At 32.2% G+C, this 20822-nt stretch overlaps 2 protein-coding genes across 3 annotated transcripts in view; both read left to right on the forward strand.

Moving 5' to 3' along the window:
* Positions 1 to 20822, forward strand: part of LOC127716481 (pleiotropic regulator 1-like) — a 474697-nt gene that overhangs the window by 87129 nt on the left and 366746 nt on the right. The window lies entirely within an intron of this gene.
* LOC127716472 (transmembrane protein 232-like) overlaps positions 1 to 20822 on the forward strand; it is a 43536-nt gene that overhangs the window by 20599 nt on the left and 2115 nt on the right. Inside the window, exons 8-15 of one of the 2 annotated variants that reach the window (XM_052222693.1) lie at positions 3043 to 3269; positions 4330 to 4478; positions 4913 to 4927; positions 6556 to 7067; positions 7991 to 8228; positions 12569 to 12750; positions 13581 to 13795; positions 15693 to 15786. In XM_052222693.1, the coding sequence (XP_052078653.1) occupies positions 3043 to 3269; positions 4330 to 4478; positions 4913 to 4927; positions 6556 to 7067; positions 7991 to 8228; positions 12569 to 12750; positions 13581 to 13795; positions 15693 to 15786 (1632 nt within the window). The remainder of the gene's footprint in view (positions 1 to 3042; positions 3270 to 4329; positions 4479 to 4912; positions 4928 to 6555; positions 7068 to 7990; positions 8229 to 12568; positions 12751 to 13580; positions 13796 to 15692; positions 15787 to 20822) is intronic. The other variant, XM_052222694.1, reaches the window with a different exon arrangement.

The raw sequence follows: 20822 nt of genomic DNA on the forward strand, positions 1-20822 counted from the left end.
AATTCTGAATTTTTATTAAATGCTTTGTCATTTGTATTTACGGGAAACCATTGGAGTTCCATCAGAGTCTGTATCCACATTTGTGTAATCAGTCACTTAATATCAGACACTTATAAACAAACAGACATGTTATAAATATATATTTGCATCTTGGAGTGACTGACCATGTGACTGAAGATGGAGTTCACAAGACCCTTATTCCATGGTTCATTGGCTTTATACTATATTTAAGTTTTATATCTAAGTTCAGTTCTCAGATACAGGTTGACCTACAATCGTATTAATTGTTTAATGAAGGCATCAAATTAGGTATAAAGACCTCCCATGAAAAGTAGTTTCACATTTTGTGCTTTATTGACTAACATTAAATCTTACATCTGAGTTCATTTTTCTACTATTACCAAATTAACTAAGAGTTTTGTGGATGGATGCTGCTTTGGAAGTATACCAACCTCCCACTATAAAGGTTAACTGCACCTACATTTTATGCTTTACTGATTTATATTAAGGGTTACATAACATTTCTGTTTTTAAATGCTAAATGACATACAATCTTATAACTTTGTATATGGATGTGTGTCAGGGAGTATAGCAACATCCCACATATAGTTAATCACTTAGACCTACATTTTATGCTTCTTTGACTTGTATTAAGTAAAATAATAATGGCTGCTGCAAGCAAGCGTTGCTTTAGGAATAGTTGAGCCTGTGTGCATAAAACAAAAGCCCGGCTAATTAAGCGCTGATTGGTTAATTAAAAATTAGCTATGAATCTCATTGGTTAATTAGTATGATCTCGAAAAACAATTAGTAAACGAGAAGCACATGCGGCAGTGACTGGGAAACCCCATTGCTGATTGGTTAAAAACCTAGACATGCGAGTGTCCCCGAGTAACTACTGACCAGCATTCCAAAACGTATTATGTATTAATACTCTATTTAAATAAAATAGTTCCATTATACATCCACATTCAATCATCAGCTTCTAAGTGGCTTACAATCTTATAGCTTTATATATGTTGGGATGTATATTTATAGATTATCGTTGATCATCTCAACGAGATTGATTTTCTCGCTTGAGCCGGTACGGCGAAAGTGAGAAAATCAATTGAGTTGAGATGACCAATGATAATCTGTTTATCGCTATTTTACCTATGATGACATTGTCAATTTCATGTCAATTTCATTAGCAACGCCACATGCCCCCTTAGTTTCTAGCGATAATTTTCATATCACTCGACTCCGCTGAGAAAGGAAATTATCAGTCAGCAAGATCAAAGGAAAATTTCGTAAAATAGCGATAAAGGGTGATATAGCAGAATTCTACAAAAATATGTTACTCTGAACTATATCTTTTTCCGTTATTCATAGTAAAGCAGGTGTCACTAAAATAGATCACTCTGACATTCATTTTACATGTTATTGAATATTAATGCTTAGTTTCATGTTTCATTGAAGCTTTTTTAATCGATCTATCTTAGATAATATAACAGCATCCAATAAATAATGTGTTACTCTTCCTTGTATTCTACATTCATTATTTTACAGTACAGCAGCACACCTTTACAGTATAGCAGCACACCATATGTCTTTTTGACCTACATTTTACACTTCATTGATTTATTTTCCTAGTATTAAGTTTAACATACAAGTTCCTCTCATAGACTTAGTAACCTACAATCTTATAACTTGGTATAAGGATGCTTCTTGAGGAGTATAAAAAGACTTGAATAGAAAATAAGTCACTATGACCTGCATTGATGCTTTACTGATTAATAAGTTTTATGTCTGAGTCCATTATCAGATACTAAGTAACTCAAGCACATACAAGAATCTAGAAGAGTAGAGTAGTATCCAATAACAAATGTATGAATCTGACCTATATTTCATATGTTTCATTGATTTATTGTCGAGCCTGTGACTTTTGTCGCAAAAGCAAGACATAGCGATCCTACATTCCATCAGCGGTGTCGGCAGCGTCCACAAATATTCACTCTATGGTTAAAGTTTTTGAAATTTTAATAACTTTCTTAAACTATCCTGGATTTCTACCAAACTTGGACAGAAGCTTGTTTATGGTCATAAGATAGTATCCAGAAGTAAATTTTGTAAAAAAAAAAATCCTGTTTTTCCGTATTTTACTTATAAATGGACTTAGTTTTTCTGCCAGTTAACATTACATTCACTCTGTGGTTAAAGTTTTAAAATTTTTAATAACTTTCTTAAACTATCCTTGATTTGTACCAAACTAGGACAGAAGCTTGTTTATGATGAAAAGCTAGTATCTAGAGGGAAATTTTCCATATATTACTTATAAATGGACTTAGTTTTTCTTCCAGTTAACATTACATACAGTCTGCAGTTAAAGTTTTTAAAACATTTATTAGATTCATAAACCATCCTGGATTTTTAAAAAAACTTGGATAGAAGCTTCTGACAATCAAAGATAGTATCTAGAGGAACATTTTTAATAATTTTTCCCCCATTTTTGTTGAGCCTGCGACTAACAGCAAAAGTAAGCAAGACACTGGGTTCCGCGGAACCCTTACAAATTTATTTTTTATTTCCAAGTTCAGTTGTCAGACATTTAGGTTCTTTGAATGCAGAAATTAAATTATGCTAACTCCATAAAATTTTTTTTGGATTTTAAGCTTGATATATGGAGACAAGGGTAACTACTGGTGAGTTGCATATATGTTTAATGGTCTATTGAGTAGATTTAAACATCAAATTTTATTCTATAAAAACAAAATAGATTTTTCTTGATTCGTTTTTTTTCGTGTGTATCAATTTTTGTGGTTTGAGGGAAATTTGCATTTTGGTGGATATTTGATTTCGTGGTTTTGTCAAAGTCTGCATACAAGCTTTTAGAAAATTTGTACTTCTTTGAACAGTTAAATTCATGGTTCACCAATACTCATGAAAATTATCCACGAAAATTTGTATCACATGAATAATAATGAATTCACAGTAGAATTCTACATTAGTTTCTGAAATACATGTAATCTAATTACCTAGTATAAAATTATCTTGTATTTTCAGCCTTACAGCAGAGGAACATCTGGAACAGCACATGATCGACATGAAAATAGTGAGAGACAAAGCCACTCAGCTCACAGTGGGGCAATTAGTAGTAGCGTACATGATCTGAGCCCAACCTTATGGCATGCTTTGGATGTGTGGAGGTGTACCAATCATCTTGGTGGTGGGTTGGCTGAAGCCTTGCAAGCTCTAGCTACCTGTGGAATGGGATTGTCAAATGAAAACTGGTAAGTGCTTAACTAGCTTCAATCTATGTTGACATGTTGACATTTTTCAATCAATGGTTATTTTAGTAGATGGTTTTATTATAAGGAAATATTTACCTTTCTCTCATGACTATTATTTGTAGATAGGGTTTGAAAACACAATAGTAAAAAGCATTGTTTCTAATTTTCAATTGTTCGACCAGATTTGCATGATGCAAATGAAATTTTTTACTACCATTAAGGTTGGGATATCCGTACTCCTACAGAAAAAATATTTTACTGCTACTTCTAACCATAAAAAATCATACATTGACCTATATGTTTATCTTTAAAGACAAGATAGATATATATTATTGTGTTCCTAAAAAAAAATTAAATGGATTGAGGTAGCTGCAGATTATTGCAGAAAATGTTTTTTCGGGTTTCTGGATAACTTATTCTATGGTTTTGATTTCAACAAGCCCAATTATACCCATACTTCAAACTCTGTCTCTCCTGAACACACTTCTGATGGCTTTTTCTCAGCAACTGCAAGTTGTTGCTTCTGGAAACCAAACTTAATCCCATACTGCCAAATGTTATGAAGTTTTTTTATTTCCTTTGATTTTCTGTTTCCAGTTTGCTGAAAAATTAAATCTTTTAAATTTCCTAATAGAAAAACAAAGGATATGGGGTATCCATCAATGACACAAAATCAGTACATGCACTGCAAAAAAAAAAACACAAAAAAGCAAAGGAACAGCACTTTTATTGCTGTTCTTCATCTCAAAATAACCTTCAACATGGAGCAAAAAAACAAAACAAAACTCTCACCTCATGCATATATATGAAATTAAAGTCACATTTTTCTAGTCAACATCATTGAGTTGGAGTATAATTAATGAGCAATGTCAGCATGTACAAGAGTTTAGATTACAACATTACATTATTTCATTAATTTCATGGTTAGAGTATAGATCAGTTGTGATTTTTACCAAACCACAGGTATGATATAGTTATTGGCCAGGAAATTGTAAAAGAAGTCAAGGATTTCTTTTTTTTTATTGGAGGTCAAATTTTTACTTAATGCATTGCTTTTTAGGGTTGACAGCATGATAGCTTTACAAATATTGGCTGAAGCAGCTAAATCCAATATAGCAGCGATGAAAATCCTTCATAGTCTAGCTCGAGGGTCAAGACCTAAAGTGAAGGGAGGATCTCCACCAGACAGTTCAAGATCAGATGACTCAGGTAAGAAAAGGTCAAGGATTATGATTGTCTCTCTAAGGCATCTCAAGAACTATGAGTGAAGATACAATCAGTATAGACGAAATTTACAAAAAAGTGAGACATATCTCTGTGTCAACAGTTTATTTATCTCAACCCTCACTCTTTTTAAACTCAATCATTGAACTTACAGTAGGTAAATACAAAATGTACAATAAAAATAAGAACAGGAAATTTTTTCAATTCTTTAATAACAGTAAAATAAATAAACATCAAAAACACAAGCACATGATCCCCATGTTCATCATGGAAAACATCTGCTTTGTTTGATAGTCGTATCAGGGAGGCAGGCTCCTTTGAGCCTCTTGTTAAATTTTTCTATGCTTCTTTTATTTTGTTTTTATGATTTACTTCTGCAGACTGATTTCCTGTAAATAGAAATCTTTTAATGTTTTCAGTTGAAACAGGTCGTGGTAAGACAACACACAGGAAGCACATTATTTTTAATATAAAGAGTACACTTTTTGCACAAAGAAATATAAAGCACAAGTTTTATATGATACAAATTCACTTAAAGATGTATAGGAGCTACTAAATTTGAATTTATGTGTATTATTTATTGTTATCATTGCACTGTTGTTTGCAAACTATGCACATTATTTATTATTACTCCCACACAGTGAGCTGGTTGTGTAGTTATCACAGTGCCATTTGTCTGTCAATCTTTTTATCCTTTATACTTTGTATTTTCAACCTGTCCTAAATTATATCAGGATTTCAAAGAAAACATTCATGACATTGGCATAATTCACTTTTATTGATTTTTTTTAACAGAATGAATTTTGGGAGTTTCTATAACAAAACTCTGAATATGTCCTATTCATCAAATGAGGGGAGCAGAGGGTTTTTAATTTGTTAGTTTTGCTCAGAGATAGCTAATACATATAAAAAGGATAACTAGAATTGCCAACAAAATTTGATCTGAGACCACACCAACCACTCTTCTGCAAAAAAGGCATAAAAACAAAGACAAAAATCAATTGTGGTGGGGTTGAACCAGTTTCAACATTTTATTAACAGTTAATTGAAGTTAAAATTTCCTTAGATAAAAAGAAATATTGTGACAAGTTTACATGATATATTAAGATTAAACTAATACTTGAATCAAATATTTACCAGTATTGTTTTGTTCTTTTGAAATTTGGCTGTAGGGTCTAAGTGGGCAGTAGAAATAAATATTCCAGAAATAGTGATGACTCTTTATTTATTTCATTTTAAATGAGTTAAGTTTTTATGGAAGCATTATTATAACTCTGCAACCTTTTACAACTAATGTTCTAATATGACTCTCTTCTTTCTGTTTGTGAACAAAGCCATATTCTAATTTCAATAGAACATGGGTTGCACATGCCTGACGTCACAATTAAAATTGCAAGGCCAGTTGTATTTTAAGAAATTAAATAAAATCATTACTCTAGATGTAAGTACACATGTATTTGTACGCTTTTTAATCATGAAACTGTTGGTTTTGAGTACGCTTTTGCATAATGAAATCAAAGTTGCTGCCTTCCAAATGTACATGTCTTATAGATCCATTCGACAGTACAAAAGTTTGAATTTTCCTATAAGAATCCAAATACACTTAGTTCTTTCATGTCATGCTCTATGCTCATTTTAACATTGAAAGGCATTATATTTGTTAACATTCAGTGTAAAGATATTAACAAATATAATGCCTACCATGACATGACATGAAAGAATTATTTGTTAGTTAAATATTTTTGTGTATGAGAATCCAAGAATACTAGGAAGATGATAACCTTGGTCAACGTAAACCTTTTTTTGACAGCAGACATCAGTAATTTGTTAATGATAATTAGTTCTCCTGCAGTTGTCCTGTGCAATATAATTTTAATCAAATAAGATATGATAGATGTTGAATTACTTTGATGTAAGAGATTGATTCAGGTGATCCTAGTTTAGATTTTACTTGAGGTAATAATGGTGTCAACAATTAAATTATTGTTGAAAACTTTAAAGATACATGATTGTAGTCTAGTGTGAAAAATAAGGAGATTAAATTAATGTTCTCAATTTATAGATGTATACAGTGTTACCAGTGACAACTCTGAAAAAGCTCATGAATCAAGAAGTGTTGGGAGTTCTAAACCAAGTCTTAGTGATATCTATGAACGTAGTGAGGAAGATCATGACTCGGCCAGAAAATCTAAACATACAAGATCAGATCAAGAAAAACAGGACAACTCTCCAGAAAAGTCACCAGAACAACAAAAAACTGCACTAAGTATTGAAAATCTAGAAAAGTTTGAGTCCAGTTTGAAAAAAGAAAAACCACAAAGGACAACTGCTAGTCGTGAGAGAGAAGTATCATTTGCTGAAAATGCAAAGAACAAAATTACTGACAAAAACAGAATTAAAACATATACCAGAGATTCAGTGAGAACAAATCCATCTACTAGGGATTCTAAAAGGGCCTCTAGTTATCAGTCTGACCCTTTACCTGGTACCGCTTGGAAGGCTGAAGTAGGATCAGATTTACCAAGTGGAAGAGCATCTGAAGCTAGCTCTGTTCCTACTTACACTAATTTACCTGTGAGTTCACTTCAACTTTTTATGCAGTCATTTTAAAAGCTTGTTAATTATTAAATACCTGTTCTGCTTTAAGATTGAACTGACCAAAGAAGTATAAGATATTGAATTTTTTTTTGTTAACATGTGAAGAATGAGATTGGAAAAAGTAGAGATATTGGGTAGATACCCCTGGACAAATCCACAAACATTAAACACAGGAATGCCTGAAATCAGTGCTATGATGCTGCTTGGCATTCCATGAGCATTGCATGGTCTCCATCAAGTAGAAACTACCACTCTGCTCAGCAACCTGAAAGTGGGTTTTATAATGCAGATTTGGCTCTCTTTTTTTTAAATGCTCTTAAAACTTTAAATTGATGATGCTTACTAACTTATTATCCTGTTGTCTTTGATGAGTTTTAGTAGTAACATTATAAACCATCATTTTGTGCATGGATCATTTTTCTTTTAACTTCAATTATTTTTAAATCCTTTAAATTTTTTTGATTTTTCTTATTTCCCCAAAAGCACAATTTGTGATATGATTATTGTTATGTTCTAACTCAAATTTTCTAAATGATGAGGAATATACAGTTTATGTTCACCTTTATGGTAATATGGTATTTGTATACAACATATTTTAAGAGTTAAGAATTGAATGGAATGTGATACACTGAAAATCTGAAGGACTAATACAAGACTTTCAGACAACAAACAATAAAGAGATCTAGTACAAAACTCAGCATGAAGAGAGGTTTGATGTTAAACAATTCAAACTTGCCAAAATAACTGTCTTTATTTAGGAGTTTAAATATGTATATATCCAAGGTCCATGACGTGTCTTTTCTGGGAGGGAACTTTTGGTTTTTGAACTACAGAAGTCCAGGACATCCCATCCTTTAAATTGATAATTTGTGCAGGACCTTTGACTTACTTTTTTGCAGGTATCAGACACTCCTGGAATCAATGGTTGGCACTGGGAAGTTGCCATTACTTTTACTGACACTTTAGCAGAGATTTGCCTTTATGGAAGTAATGCTAATATACAAAAGATAGCATTAATGGGTATTAATAAAGATGTATCAGAACCATTCAAGCGTGGTTATTCCAGTGTACCATTAGTCAGTGCCGGACTACTAGACTTGGCTTTCTTTCATGCCACCAATGAAGTTAGGGATGGAGGTAAATTTAAGTTTTGATGTAGAATACAGCTGAGGCCCAAAATAAAGTGTATACATTCATGACATTACTAAATATAAGTTTAATGGTACCAATTTCTAAACTATCTCCATAGCAAATATGCATATGATGAAAGTTTCCTTATTAAAAGCATTTATTTTTAGCTCACATGGCCAAATGAGCCGCTTTGAGCTATTTTCATCACTTGGCTTAAGTCGTCTGTCTAACCTCTGTTAAGTTTTACAATAATCTACTCTAAAAAATACCAGGCTAATTGCTACCAAACTAGGCATCCTTAGAGTATAGCGCTTAAAGTTATGTATGGTGAACCTGGTGCAAGACCATCATGGCTGCCATGACTATAAAGAGAACATAGGTGTAAAATAACAGTATTGTCTTATATCTTGAAAACTGTTGTGTGTGCTATAAACAGTTTGGTATAAAATATAAGGGGTTATTCCCCTTCAAAAAATTGCCATGGAGGAAATTTATTGTTTATTACCACAACATGTATTTGATAGAAAGAATTAGTAATATAAAAAAAATTTGTAAGGGGTTCCATAGAACCCTGTGTCTCGCCTGCAATTGCTGCTGTCAGTGTAAAAGTGTAATGTTGACTTAAAAAGTGTGTCCATTTATCAGTAAAATACAGAATTTAAAAAAAAGTTCAAATTTTTCTTTAGATGCTATTTATTGGTCTTGAAGATTAGCTTCTGTCCAAGTTTCATAACAATCCATGAAGGTTTATAAATTTATCATGTCAAAAAAATTTAATCCCCAGAATGTCTGTAAATGTTATCTGTAAAAAACGAAGTCCATCTATCAGAAAAATACTAAAAATACTGAGGACCACCTCCGGGTGCAGGATTTTCTCGCTGCGTTGAAGACCCATTGGTGGCCTTCGGCTGTTATCTGCTCTTTGGCCGGGTTGTTGTCTCTTTGACATATTCCCCATTTCCATTCTCAATTTTATAAAAATGAAAAAAAATTATTTTCAAAGGTTTGCTTCAGACATTATCTCTTAATCATTAAAAAGCTTCTACCAAAGTTTCATAAAATTCTATGAAGGTTTGACAAACTAATTGATGTGTAACAAACTTTAACCCCCAGACTGTATCTACTTGTTAACTGTAAAAACACTAAGTCCATTTATCAGTAAAATACGGAAAAAGAAAATAAATATTTTCAAAATTTTGCTCTGGATACTGTGTTTTGGTCATAAACATGCTTCTGTCCAACTTTCAAAAATGTCCATTAAGGTTTGACAAAGGTATTGATGACTTAATTACTTTGATCTCAGACAGAGCCTGACTGTTAACTGTAAAAAAACTAATAGATATAAAAAGATGTGGTTTGAGTGCCAATGAGACAACTCTATCTCCATCCAAGTCAAAATTTATAAAAGTAAACCATTATAGGTCAAATTACGGTCTTCAACACGGAGCCTTGGCTCACACCGAACAGCAATCTATAAAGGGCCCCAATAATTACTAGTATGAAACCATTCAAACGGGAAAATCTTTATAAAAAAAGAGAAACGAGAAACACTTATGAACCACATCAACAAACGACAACTACTGAACATCAGATTCCTGACTTAGGACAGGTGCAAACAATTGCAGCGAGTTTAAACGTTTTAATGGTACCAAACCTTCACCCTTATCTGAAACAATAGTGTAACATCACAACATAGAAAGACACACTATAAAATATCAATTGAAATGGCTTAACTCAATCAAAAGACATATTAACACCAGTGAACATACACTGAACAAATAAATTTGATCTATGTTACAATGTAAATACAAAATAAATAAGTCCATTTATCAGTAAAATACGGAAAAATGAAAATAAATATTTTCAAAATTTCACTCTGGATACTGTCTTTTTGTCATAAACAAGTATCTGTCCAAATTTCATAAAATTCCATGTAGGTTTGACAAAGGTATTGATGTCTAAAAATACTTTAACCACAGACTGAACCTAAATGTTGATGCAGACAATGACGATGGAATCTAGGATCACTATGTCTCACTTTTGCGATAATAAATTTTCATGCTCAACAGTAAGGAGATGTTGTATTATTGCTAGTAAGTAATGTAAGCTTTCATATAAAACATGATGAATAATCTAAAATATTTTAAATTAGTATAGATATACTTGGTTTAAGGGGAGACAACTGTGTAAACTTCATGATTATTCTTGTAGTGAAAATTAAAAACAAGTTTGTAGCTACTGTAGCTCTTACTGGAGCAGGTGAATGTACCCTGAAGTGAGACTTTTTCAAATGAAAATGTATTAAAATGCCTACATGGATATTCACATGACCCAGAGATAACTTTTTTCATCTTAAAAGAGGGTAATTTTTTTGTCATTTTTCTTTGGGTAGAACATTTTTATTGTGTTAAAATAACACTATTGTTATGCCCCCGTCACACCAAAGGGGTCATTAAGTGTTACCCTTGTCTTTCTGTCCGTTTGTCCTTTATAAGTTTATATGCAAGCTGGGGCATCAACTGTGTCCATGTCATTTATTTTCATTTTAAACTTGAAATAAATTGGGATTCCAGTAATACATTTGTATCTAGATTTATTTAAATATCTTTAGAAGCAATACCAACCCTAAGGGGTCACTTATGCATGGTCCCTCAAAATATGAAGTCCTACAGAAAACCAGTTTTTTGCATCCTACATATAGAGAGAAAATATGGCAAACAGTTTTAAGAATGTCAGGATCTACTTGCTGTCCTTTTTATCCAAAATAGTCAGACTACTCCCTATAGACTTGAAATGACAATTTCAACCAATTTATTGCATTTTTTTTTGGTCATTATCATAAAAACTATAATTGATAGAGAGAAGCTTAAAAAAACCATAAATGATCAGTAAGACGAAGTTCTACAAATAAGTCAAACATGGCCAAAATGAGTAATTGCCCTTTGATGATGAATTGTAGCCATCTTTTTCTTTTTGGTAACTTTTGAAACCTAATTTGATAGAGAGAAACTGTACAGAGCAGAAATTATCATCAAAATAAGATCTGCAAACAAGTCAAATGACCAAATCATCAGTTGAATCCTTATAGAAGTTATTGTCCTCTAATGACAATTTATACCCTTTTCTGTTTTTGGCTTTAATCTTAAAAGCTATGATAGGAAGAGAGAAATTTATCGGCTAGACAACATCTACAATAAATTAACATGTCTGAAATCGTCTGACATTTCTTCTTTAAGAAATTATTAGCTCACGGGGCCAGAAGGGCCCCATATGAGCTTATGCCATCACTTGGCGTCCGTCGTCTGTCGTCGTCGTCGTAAACTATTTCAAGAATCTTCTCCTCTGAAATTACTGAACCAATTTCAACCAAACTTAAGCTGAATGATACTTAGGGTATCTAGTTTATAAATTGTATCCAAAGTTTTGATCCATCAACAAACATGGCCGCCATTGCTAAAAATAGAACATAGGGGTCAAATGCAGTTTTTGGCTTATATCTCAAAAACTAAAGCATTTAGAGCAAATCTGACATGGGGTTAAAATGTTCAATAGGTCAAGATCTATCAGCCCTGAAATTTTCAGACGATCCGAACAACCCATCGTTGGGTTGCTGCCACTAAATTGGTAATTTTAAGGAAATTTTGCAGTTTTTGGTTATTATCTTAAATATTATTATAGATAGAGATAAACTGTAAACAGCAATAATGTTCACAAAGTATGATCTACAAATAAGTCAAACGACCAAAATTGTCAATTGACCCCTTAAGAAGTTATTGCCCTTTATAGTCAATTTTTACGTAAATTTTTATAATCTTTTACAAAAATCTTCTCCACTTAATCTACTGGGCCAAATAGAATTTAACTTAGCCACAATTTTCAATAGGGTATCTTGATTGAAAAATGTATCTGATGACCCTGTCATCCAACCAACATGGCCGCCATGGCTAAAAATAGATCATAGGGGTTTACTATAGAAGTCTAAGGGAAAATTGTAAAAAAAACAATTTCAGATGGTCACAACTTGAAAACTAATTTAAATAATGATAAGGGGTCTTCAGTAACTATTGTAAGACTACAATGGAATGACCTGCTTTTAATTTAACTACTGGGCCAAATTAAACCAAACTTGGCCTCGATCATTATTAGGGTATCTAATACTATTTATTATGATTTTAACCTTATTTTATATGATTTCCAAAAACACAGTAGATACAGATGAGCGACACAGGCTCTTGAGAGCCTCTAGTTTTGTACATGGTCCATATTTATTTGAAATGCCGACATGGCTCAGATTGATTTAGAATTGATATAATTTTTCTATTCTGTATTTTGGTTTTGTATTTTAGGTCCTAATGACTGGAGTTGGAGAATAAGGTTTGGTGCTATACAATCTTTAGTAAAGATTTGTCGTAGTTTGGCCAGTGATAAAGCTAGAGAAGGGATGAGAACAGCTGCTTGGAACAGTCTACTTAGGGCACATTCAATGGAGAAGGATGACAGAGTCCTAGAGGCATTAAAAGTTGGACAGGTCAGTAGTAAATTGGAATTAACTTTACAGGATTTCTAAAAAGAAGGCAAGTATAACAGACTTTTGCCATTGAACTGTGTCATTAGAAGGATAAAAACATTATGTCTACTCTATTAATACAGCTGAAATGATGCATATTCATAAGAAGCATATAAATTGTAAATCATATTTTCAAATGCAAGTTTGCAAACCAATATAGATAAATAATGTGTGAGATTGACATCAGTGCCAACATTGACAATAAAAATATACTGAGGTATAGTGTATCAAAACTATTTAAAAAGGGAATTTTTGAAATAGTTTAATTGAAATATAATTAATGTCTCTTGGTTGATGCTCTATATAGCTAGGTGAAAATGTTTGATAATTCCAAACCTAATAGACACTTGAACTTGTGCTTGAAGAGATGATAAAGCCTAAAAGGGCCAAAGAACAGTTGTTATATAGGCATTAGTAAATGGATAGAGCTATAGATTGACACTAAGATAGAAAATCCGTAATTATTCATCTGTGATTCTTACTATAACATTTTTTTCAAAAATTCAAAATAAAGAAACCTGAGTTACTCGAAATAACTTTATGTAGGTAAAAACTGTGATTGTAAGAAAAAGTTGATATTGCAGAACAGCTATACATTATATCATAAATGTAATTTTATACTGGGAAACACAAAGATAGTTGTGTCTGATGGAACACTGGTTGATTAATAAATTTGTTTTATTAAAAAAAAATACACAGTTGTTTTAATTTATTTCAAATTAATGGATTCTATTTATAAAAATTGAAGATAGAATTATTTGTGTAACATACTTTATTTTCATAATTTATAGGTACATACAGATTTAGAGGGCCTATTAAACAAACCAACATTATCCAACCCTGGTAGACTTGGTGGAATGATAGCTGGTGGTCTGTCTAACATCTACCTACCACCCCTGCCTCCAGCAGTTAATCCTTACATACCTCCTGTAAGAAAGAGTTCACCTCCACCAAAGATACAGCAAGTATCACCAAGACAGAAGAAACCTAACAGAACAACACTTAAGTATATACCTTTGTTCAGTCATTTGATATGTTAAGGTTCCTTTTCAATTTGTTTACTAATTGGAAGTATATTACACGTTTCCCTCTGTTTTTGCTTACTTAGTTTGATTTCTTGTTTGTATGGGTGATTTGAACGTTTGTCTTAATACCTTTCATGCAGCTAATATGGTATGAGATCTGTCAGATTACAGGAATAAATATTCATAACAAGTTCTGTATAAACTGATTATCAAATAATTGTTTCAGTATAAATGTATTATCAACCCTGAATTCCAGAAGTAACATCTCACACATAGAATCATGGTACTGTGTATTTTTTATTGAAGGGATATCAATTTTGTAGATAGAAGTACATTTAGTGTTCAACAAAATACAAATTTCTTGTAGGTTTATATCATCATACCATGCAAAATTGGTCAAAACCAGGAATTCAAGTATTCATGAAAATACTTCCCTTCCCACAAACCCCCTCATTTCAAATAAGATTTGTAGATACAAAAATACAGCTTGAGTATCTGCATAATTTCAAAGGGGACATTAAACTGTGAAAACTTCTTTACTGTGACTTGACTGTTAGTGTTGCTCTCCACCTATTGCAACTTATTCAAAATTCTGACCAAATTGCAATTTGTTTTTATAAAACCAAACTATTCAACTGGTCAGAAATTTGAACAAACTGCTGTAGAAAACCACAGTCAAGTCGTGAAAGTGCAAGGTGATAAAATAAAGCATACTTACAATCCTATAAGACTTTAATTCCACTTCAATGTTATTATGATGATGGAAGTTTTTAACGACCTTGACTGGCTATACAGCCCTCGCACAGTCGGTTGTTATTATGAAAAATCAGTTGGACAGTTTGTATAGAAATGTTATTGTTATTGTCATGCTAAAGGTGATAGGTAGTACTTTTGAATTGTATAGAAATGTCCTAACTAAGCTTTCATACAATTTTTCTTTTGAAAAGTTTTCTATATTCATAAGAATCAGACATCATTTGAATTAAAACATTTTATATTCAGTAAAATATATGTGAAATTACAATAAGTTGTTAATAAGTTTCCATGAATATAGAAGACTTTTCGAAAGAAAAATTGATTATCTCCCATGGAAACTTCCTAAAAACATATTGTATTTTCACACATATTTTACTGAATATAAAATGTTTTAATTCAAATGATGTCTGATTCTTATGAATATAGAAGACTTTTCGAAAGCAAAATTGTATGAAAACTTAGTTTGGACATTTTTATAGCAGTTCAAAATTACTACCTATCACCTTTAGCATGACAATAACAATAAAATTTCTATACAAACTGTCAAACTGATTTTTCATAATAACATTGAAGTGGAATTAAAGTCTTATAGGATTGTAAGTATGCTTGATTTTTATCACCTTGCACTTTCACGGCTAGACTGTGGATTTCTACCGCAATTTGGTCAGAATTTTGAATAAGTTGCAATAGGTAGAGAGCAACACTAACAGTCAAGTCACAGTAAAAAATTTAAATAATATGTTATAAATTTTATGCGTCCAAAGAGCTTTTCTGGATTTACCTTCATCAGGAACTCTCAAAGCCGAATATTTGAAAGCCAAGTCTGAAATTAAGTTATCTTTGGAAATATTGTTAAAGGATAAAATTGATGTAAAAATTCAAAATATCTGCCACACTTGTTGTAAATTTTTTCAGTTATTTCTCAATGCTCATGCACTTAATTGTAATTTGCTCATGTAGAGATATGAAAACAAGTACATGTTGTGAGACCTGTGAGACAGAAACTCAACGTAACCAATTAAAACTACAATTAATTTGTAATAAAAGTTTATTTCCTTGCAAAAGCTTATTTATTTGATAATTAAACGCTAATAATTATAAGTATTTAATCAATACTTTTAGGGAGGAAATACAGCTAGCCACAGCTTTATATGAACCACCTGTTGGCGTAAATACTAGACTAAGCTTTGATTTGAGGAGAATTGTTGAAGATCAGGTATAGATTTTATATTGTTTGTTATTTTTTAGGTCATTGTCTTAATCACATGCATATGATGTCACAGTTTTATTTTGGTGAACTTTCATTTTTATACGACCGCAAAAATTAAAATTTTTTGGTCGTATATTGGTATGACGTTGGCGTCGTCGTCGTCGTCTGGCGTCGTCCGGCGTCGTCCGAAGACACATTGGTTTTCGCACTCTAACTTTAGTTAAAGTGAATGGATCTCCATGAAATTTTACCATAAGGTTCAATACCACGAAAGGAAGGTTGGGATTGATTTTGGGGGTTATGGTACCAACAGTTAAGGAATTAGGGGCCAAAAAGGGGCCAAAAATTAGCATTTTTGTAACTTTCAGACAATAACTTGTGTGTAAGTGTATGGATCTCTCTGACATTGTACCACAAGGTTCCATATCACAAAGGGAAGGCTGTAATTGATTTTGGGGGTAATTGCCTCAAAATATTAGGAATTAGGGGCCAAAAAAGGGGCAAAAAACAAGCATTTTTCTAGTTTCCAGACAATAACTTGTGTGTAAGTGTTTGGATATTTCTGAAATTGTACTACAAGGTTTCATATCACAAAGGGAAAGCTGGAATTGAGTAAGGGGGTAATTGCCTGAAACGTTTAGGAATTGGGGACCAAAAAGGGGCCAAAAATAAGCATTTTTCTAGTTTCAAGACAATAACTTGTGTTCAAGTGTATGGATCTCTCTGAAATTGTACTGCAAGGTACCATACCACAAAGGGAAGGCTGGGATTGAGTTTGGGGGTGATGAATCATAAGGGGGTTCAAAAAATTTTGGGGGGGGGATTTTTTTTCCCCTTTTTTTTCTTTTTTTTCCTTTTTTTTTTCTTTTAAAATTTTCCATTTTAAGTTGGTTATTTCTGATTTATATTTAAAAGCAAATGATAATGATATGGTAGGAGATACACACCAAACAGGATGTGTAAATTTTTATATAATAAGTATTGTGCAATAGCAAGAAATTTTCAATTGCACAGTATTGCACAATAGCAAGAAATCTTCAATTGCACAGTATTGCGCAATAGCAAGAAATCTTCAATTGCACAGTATTGCGCAATAGCAAGAAATATCCAATAGCACAATATTGAGCAATAGCAAGAAATTGTCAATTGTACAGTATTGCGCAATAGCAAGAAATATTCAATTGCACAGTATTGTGCAAAAGAAGATACTTCTTATAAATTGCTTATTTCTTGATCAATTTCAATGGGGTTTTATTCTTGAATTCTTGGGGTTCTTTAATATCCTGAATATAACCGTGTATTAAGTTTTTTGGATTTTGGGCCCCGTTTTTAAATTGGTCCACATTGAGGTCCAAAGGGTCCAAAATTTAACTTTGTTTGATTTCATCAAAAATTGAATAATTGGGGTTCTTTGATATGCCGAATCTAACCGTGTATTTAGATTCTTAATTTTTGGTTCCGTTTCAAATTGGTCTACATTAAGGTCCAAAGGGTCCAAAATTAAACTTAGTTTGATTTTAACAAAAATTGAATTTTTAGTGTTCTTTGATATGCTGAATCTAAACATGTATTTAGATTTTTGATTATGGGCCCAGTTTTCAAGTTGGTCCAAATCGGGGTCCAAAATTAAACTTTGTTTGATTTCAACAAAAATTGAATATATGGGGTTCTTTGATATGCTGAATCTAACCATGTATTTAGATTTTTGGGCCCCGTTATCAACTTTGTCCACATTGAGGTCAAAAGGGTCCAAAATTAAACTAAAGTTGAATTCTTGGGGTTCTTTGATATGCTGAATCTAACCATGTATTTAGATTTTGGATATTGGACCATAATAGGTGAATGTCCAATTTAAAATTTTTCAGTTCTTAGACCACATTCATTCTGTGTCAGAAACCTATGCTGTGTCAAATATTTAATCACAATCCAAATTCAGAGCTGTATCAAGCTTGAATGTTGTGTCCATACTTGCCCCAACTGTTCAGGGTTCGACCTCTGCGGTCGTATCAAGCTGCGCCCTGCGGAGCATTTTATTGTGAAGTTGATTTATAATTATTCATGCTTGAATTTACTATAGAAAGTAATTCTCACATAAAATGCATAAGGCAAAATTTATCTTTATGATGTTAACTCATTTTGTAAAGATGCAATTTAAATTTCAATAAGTAAAATGTTTTATTTCCATTCTGCAAATATGCATCTTTAAGAATTTGAGGATTTTCATGAAGAGAAGACATAATTAAAAAACTATGTTGTTCTTGTTGTATTTTTATAAAAAAAATCCTTTCATATTCACATCTTCCAGTTATGAAATATTTGTGTAAGTTTTTTAAAAATCTGTTAGATAATTAAGATCCTATAAATATCCAAAATAAATTATTAAAAATCCAAATTTCATTTGTGATGGCTAATACTAATGACATAACAGTATTTCTTTCTGTTTTATTAACTCTGACTATGTTTGCCAGTGTGTTTGGTCAATTATTTAAAAAAAAATGTCTATTAGATCTCTATAGTAAAACATTTTTGTCTCGCCTTGACGGAGTAAAAAAGCACAACATAGGTATGCTGTTTCCGGCGGCAGCGGCGGCGTCAACAATGTATTAGTTTGTGATTAGGTCTAGTTCATGGTGAACCACTAGTGGTAGGTCAATGATATTTGGTATGCAGTTGTATAAGCATTGGCACATCTCATTACCATGGAGATTATTTGGCCCCGCCCCCTCAGTCAAGGTCTATTGACTTTGAAACTTTTCATAGTTTACATGTATTAGTTTGTGATTAGGTCAATTTATGGGGAACCACTAGTGGTAGGTCAATGATATTTGGTATGCAGTTGTATAAGCATTGGCATATCTCATTTCCATGGAGATTATTTGGCTCCGCCCCCTTAGTCATGGTCTATAGACTTTGAAAATTTTGCTAAATTAACATGTATTAGTTTGTGATTAGGTCAGTTCAAGGGGAACCATTAGTGGTAGGCCAATGTTAATTGGTGTTCAGTTGTATAAACATTAGCACATCTCATTTCCATGGAGAATATTTGGCCCCGCCCCCTCAGTCATAGTCTATTGACTTTGAAACTTTTGCTTAGTTTATATGTATTAGTTTGTGATAATAGATCAGTTAAAGATGAACTGCTAATGTTAAGTCAATGATATTTGGTATGCAAATTTATTGGCATTTGCAAGTATCGTTTCCATGGAGATTATATAGCCCCACCCAAGGATCCGGAAATTTTTCCACACAATTTCGGTCATTTTGAGATGATTGAAAAGTTGGTGCCCCTTTCCAAATTGTTGATGTCAACTTGATAGATTCATAGCATCAACGAACTTGTATTGCTGTTTCATCTCCTTTACTAAGTAAATGTCTTACCATTACCATGAAGAACAGTTTAGGGAAGGCAATAGTTTAAAATTGAAATGATTTTAATGACTCAAAATGGTAAATCTCTCAGACATTGCTTACGTTTCTTTCGATTTGACAAAAGTTAAAACAGGAAGTTTGCGATAAAGTTAAAGTATGAATAATTCCGGATTCATTTCCGGGATTTGTTTTGTTTATCAAATTGAAAGGAAATCACCAGCTTTTTATGGCTTTTTTATTTTATTATCTTTAAAAGTGTTTGAATGTAACAGACAATAGTTGCACTCGTTTAATTTAGCATGAAATCAATTTGCATTTTACGATTAAACATTAAATTTGCAAGCCTCAATTTGCTGAAGACAATTTCACGCATGCGTATTATATAGTTAACAAAGCACATGAAAAAATTCTTTTTTCTCCATAAATTTAGGTTTAACATACCTTTAGATTTAGTTTTTAAATCAGATTAGATGATTGTCTTTGCTGAAAAGTAATTAAATAATGAATACACTTGTCAGGGAATTTCAATTTTTGTTAAGATATTATTCTGAGTTTGTGATCACTGTCAGGTGTGAATTAAAACCACAGGTAAAAAGTGATTAGCGATCATTAGCCAATGTTTCCTGGAGGCATTGATATAGATATTAGGAGGGCCCTCAGGATTATCAAACTACTGGAGTGGCAGTTTTATTACAGGAAAGGGATTATAAACAAAAACAAGTGATCACAACTTACACAAGACAGTGCAAAATGGCGATTAAGAAATCCGATTTCAGTCATTGAGTCAATGAAATGACCAAAATTACTTCTTTAAAAAAATAAAATTTGTCCTAAATCCCAATTACTCGTTTAGGACAAATAGTTTCATCTTAGTACATGACTGGCATATATGACCGTTTCCGGACCCTTGGCCCCACCCCTGATCATGGTTCATTGACTTTGAAACTTTTACATAGTTTACAAGTTAATGTTTGTGTTTAGGTTTGTTTAAAGGGAACGACTTATAATAAGTCAATGGTATTTGGTATGCAGTTGTATTAGCATTGGCACATCTCATTCCATGGAGATTGTTTAGCCATGTACCTTCAGTCATGGTTCATTGACTTTGAATATTTGCATAACTTACATGATAAAGCATTGCTATTTTAATTTCAACATTTGCATTATCAAAATTGCAAAAAGGCGAGACATATTTCTGTGATAACAGTTTATTTTATCAAAACAGCCATAAATGTCACTCACAGTAACAAAACTAAAGTTCATATGATTAACACTTGACCAATATGAAATCCTTTGATATATATTGTATAGAATTGTGAACAGAACATATAATATAAATGGTATATAGAAATATATATTAAAAGTAAAAATACTGCCCTTACATATAATACTGAGGGGCATGACATATGGGAGCCTAAAACTAAAAGATCTAAACAGAGCAGTCAAAACTGTTGGAGGTTGACTTTTCTTGACAGATTTGCAACCTTAGGTTCAGTCAAATTATATATAAATGATATGTCAAGCTTTTTTTAAGCAAAATGAATTATCTCTTTTTGTGCAAACTATTTGCCCAGTAAAATTGGTGAAAGTATTGTTCTTATTAAAAATAACATTAATTTATTAAAATTGTTTAAAGTATTCTTCTTTTATAAAGTCTGTAGTGAACTGTTTTT

This window comes from Mytilus californianus, unplaced genomic scaffold (genome assembly GCF_021869535.1).
Source record: "Mytilus californianus isolate M0D057914Y unplaced genomic scaffold, xbMytCali1.0.p SCAF_9, whole genome shotgun sequence".
In the NCBI taxonomy this organism is placed as follows: Eukaryota; Metazoa; Mollusca; class Bivalvia; order Mytilida; family Mytilidae; genus Mytilus; species Mytilus californianus.